Source organism: Bremia lactucae, linkage group LG14 (genome assembly GCF_004359215.1).
Source record: "Bremia lactucae strain SF5 linkage group LG14, whole genome shotgun sequence".
In the NCBI taxonomy this organism is placed as follows: Eukaryota; Oomycota; class Peronosporomycetes; order Peronosporales; family Peronosporaceae; genus Bremia; species Bremia lactucae.
In genome coordinates this window covers 1,204,999-1,208,909 of record NC_090623.1, presented here as the reverse complement: position 1 = coordinate 1,208,909, position 3,911 = coordinate 1,204,999, and the positions used below count along the sequence as shown (strand labels likewise).

The following is a 3,911-nucleotide window of genomic DNA, read 5'->3' as shown; positions in this document are numbered from 1 at the left end:
CCTCGAGTCACGTATGCTTGATACGGAACACAAATAACTTTGGTCGAGCACTCGGCACAAAAGGATCCGCCACAATTTCGACAATGATGTCGTCCTTTGGACAAGAGGGATCCAATGTCTTCACGACAGGACTCGCACGCGTACATGTTGGCAAACGGTGGCGGTGGAAGATTGGAGTTCATGACAACCACATTCAATGCTTGCAACCTTTCATCTTCGATAATAGTGGAAGGATTTCGTTTTAAAGTCTCGGGCATTGACGTGCCATGACGATTCAGGAACTTGTCGAGTAAAGTAGACGAAGAGCTTGTATCGATTTCGGCCAATGGCGGAAGCGGCGATGTTCTCGGAGACAAATTGTTTTTTGTTATTGCGACATTCTCACTGGAAGAAATGATCGTGCGGTTATGATCGCACCGTAACGGGTTATGATTACGAAATTGAGCTGTAGCTCGGGAGCTCTCGCCACTGACTAGTGACGAGGATGACGCAGTACGCGGCGACTCGATAAGATGATCGTGCACATGCAACAAGTGATCCAAGGCGTATGCCGGCGCTGCTACATTTTGAAGTGGCTTGTCTGTGGGCTGCGGTAATTGCAGTACTGGCTCGGACTTGGAGTTTCTAAATGTGGTCGTTTCGAACGCATTCAATTGGAGCTCGGACTGAGAGCGACATGGTGACGTTGCCATGATCTCTTGCTACTTCTAGAGAAGTTGAATGTATATTCAAAGGTAGTGAATGGGGGTACTAGTCACGATGAATCTGGAACGAAGGTAGCTGCTGTGTATCACGGCGTAACGGTTATCCCTGAGACTTGGACAAAACCTTAATTTAGCATATAAAACAGTCATAGAGATACACGAGTTCCTCTAAATTGTAGTAAATGTGCCGAGTATGAGCCGTTTACCAAGAATTGATTGCGTCGAGTCCTATTGCAATCGAATTAATGTTTGCCAGCAAACGCTAATGCGCCAAGAGTTAATACTTTCGGTTGGCCACAAGATACTTTATAAAAAAGTAATAAAACAAGTCATAGATCATTATTTAAACATAAGGTGCCGAAGCTCCTAGTACTCGGCAATTTATAAAGCAGTTTGCCACTTGGGTCGCAAATGGTCATCGACCGAGCGTATTAAAGAAGCTGAGGCGTGAGCCGAGTTTCCGCGACCGCCGTGCAAGTTTTCATCCAGCGTGAAGCACATGAGCAGCATATTGATTGATGTCTCGTAAATCTATCGTTTTCCTTGTAAGAATGATTATATCACATAAGACAGTATAGTTGCTAGCCGCTTACCGTCATGAATGCGTGCGCCACGCTGTAGGAGAATAGCATCACAGCAACAAGTGAAAGAATGGGTGAAGGAGTCTTTTTGGCAGACAAAAGTTGCAACAATCGCGTTAAAACAATGAAAACATCAACGTCAGTACTTGCCACAAGCGTCGAAACGTACGTCGTCGAGAAGAACCCACGTGATCAGTCCTGTTGTTGTGCATACAATGAGTTTTCCAAGAAGTACTGATGCATGTCCAATTCGACTGAGGGCTCCCACGCGTAATAAATTGGAGGATATTAACGTATAAGCCAGCTATGCAGCATCATTTCTTAGCAGAAACCACGTTATCTTTTATTAAAAACCGCACCTTTCCCGACGTATAAAAGTTCGTGCCTTGAATAGCACTGACATACACGGCTTCCTTGCAAATATACTTGAGACAATGTCTAAAGCAGCAGCTACAACACTTGTCACAGATACGAATTGCAGCATGAGGTTTTCACGCACGAATGATTCAAACGATGCAAGCAGCTTTTCAACGTACGCAACAGCACTTGGCTACGAACTCAGTCAAGGCATTGGCATCATACTCGTTCTTGTGTTCGAGGTACAATAGAAACGAGCGAATGTGCTCGACTGGCGCCACACTACTGGAGCTCAGTGCTAACGTGCCAAGATGGTACTTGATCGTCGTAATAGCTGCATACGACACTGGGTCGGCCTCTTGAAACTCTTTGCGACCTGTGATTCGATTCTCGGGAGAAAAGTACCATAGCGATATGGCCGTTGCCGTAATCATTTCGCATAGTGCGAGCACAAACGTCACGGACCAGTACATGCCCCACAAATGATACACAACAAGCCACCGCAACTCCATGCTCACTTGAAACGACTCGGTCTCGATTTGAAAAGAAGATGGCACCGTGGCTTGAATCGTGGCCACGCGCGTGAACGTGTCGCCCGCTCCAAAGAGGCAAATTGTGACAAAGATTCCCCACGCAAAGAGCAGCAGTAAGAGCACGTAGGCAATGAAAGGAAGGACAAGCAGGCGCTTCAATTCGGACAAAGCTCGTGCGGCGTGGGAAATAAACGTCCCTGCAAGCAACAGTCGCGACAGATTCACAGCAGCATATAGAAAAAATAGAATCACGGCGCAGCATAGGACAACGGCACTGATTTGGAGAGAACTGAGCATCACGGGATCGTTGCCATACGACACGGTATCAGATGCGGCATGTAAGAGTCGATAACTGCTATACACAAGCGTCGATTCGATCGCAACTGTCGATAAAAAGACACTCACACAACCACAGTAGCGCAACAATACGAGATACAATCCCGCCGTTGAAAGCGCCACGGCCGTCGCGATTAAAAAAACTTGCCAGCACTACATTGCACAGAACAATATCAGTCCTTGTTAAAGCCAGAGCCACGTCGCGTCCTTACATTCCCGAGGGCCCCGACAAAACGCCCGAACGAGTCTTGCAATTGCCGAATCATCACCTGTTCCGAATTAACTGTATTTCAATACATTTTTTAATCTTTTTATAAAATTTAAAAAAAAAACATGCCTCGACGAACCTTCGGCAGGGGCACATACGTACGCCCAATGGTGAGTTGCGTACGACGTGAAGTGAACTTGTTGCAGCTCTTGCAATCCATTGACCTCTTTGGTATTGGATTTAACAGGTAATTGAACTGTCAGGAGCTCGCCACTTCGAAGAGGACATGAATCGACACAAAAGCCAAAATCGGGATTTGTCTTATAGTCGGGAAAGTAGACGAATTGACGCGCGCCACACGCTCGGCCCTGGAAATCCACGCCGCTTTTGATCTCTTGTGCAAAACTCACACTGCTTTCTTTGGAAAAGGCAGTCATCGCGAGTGCCACCATCCCAATCCAGTACGTGGCAAACACTCCTAGAAAAACAACGTCGGTGCACTGGCGGCGGTGCTGTTCGCCGTGGTGGATGGCACGACGCCATTGGTCGGATGCACTTCCTGTGCTGGGAGACAGCGCAGCAGTGCGTGCACCGGAACTTCCAGGACCAAGTAATGGCTGCCGCTCGTCTAGCAGCTCCCTATTTGCCATGCTACTGAGCGGGGCGGTTCTATGTTGAGGATCTTTGTGAATAAGAAGTGAACGTGCTACTGTAATTGCATTGGTGACCGGCTGACCGGCTAATTAATGAAAGATAACGTTTATTTCTGGCCTTAAACGCAAGAATAAGACCCTTTACAAGCAATATTTGCGAGTGCAAATTCGTGGTGAATAGTAAATAAAGTTATAAAATTATTTTGGGAAAGCGATGTGTCGAACTCATGCGAAATATGAAAGCGGCTTTCAGTGTAGCGAAATCCAGGTTTGGTAGCGGAGCTACCTCGCTCCTAAAGTCAGAGGAAGACTTTCGGACTCAATGAGTCACTTTGTAACGGTATGTATCGTCACATATAATTAACACTTAAAGGTTGTTAATTAATATATTATCTAAAAAGTAGATAATATTTGGAGAATATTACTTTATATAGTAATATTCAGAATTCTTATCCATAAATAGGTATAGACCATTATACCACACACGTTGATTACGGTGTTCATGCAAGGTCTTACGGATGGTCCCGTAAAGACCCACA

At 45.9% G+C, this 3,911-nt stretch overlaps 1 protein-coding gene across 1 annotated transcript; it reads right to left on the bottom strand.

Annotated features, from left to right (window-relative positions):
* Nucleotides 1-320: 320 nt before the first annotated feature.
* On the bottom strand, nucleotides 321-3,556 carry CCR75_009381 (uncharacterized protein). The gene is made up of 7 exons (XM_067967422.1): nucleotides 2,859-3,556; nucleotides 2,724-2,794; nucleotides 1,822-2,664; nucleotides 1,645-1,710; nucleotides 1,455-1,589; nucleotides 1,298-1,369; nucleotides 321-1,235 (listed from the first exon to the last, which is right to left on the bottom strand). The coding sequence occupies exons 1-7, from the start codon at nucleotides 3,367-3,369 to the stop codon at nucleotides 1,086-1,088; spliced, it is 1,848 nt and encodes a 615-aa protein (XP_067816468.1). The 5' UTR covers nucleotides 3,370-3,556; the 3' UTR covers nucleotides 321-1,085.
* Between the last annotated feature and the right edge of the window lie 355 nt (nucleotides 3,557-3,911).

Excerpts from the sequence above, each read along its gene's own strand:
- CCR75_009381 (XM_067967422.1), bottom strand. The coding sequence starts at position 3,369 with ATGGCAAATAGGGAGCTGCTAGACGAGCGGCAGCCATTACTTGGTCCT. Across the intron at positions 1,711-1,821 it reads TCGTAGCCAAGTGCTGTTGC|TATATTTGCAAGGAAGCCGT; the intron begins GTACGTTGAAAA and ends CATTGTCTCAAG. Across the intron at positions 1,236-1,297 it reads TGGCGCACGCATTCATGACG|ATTTACGAGACATCAATCAA; the intron begins GTAAGCGGCTAG and ends GGAAAACGATAG.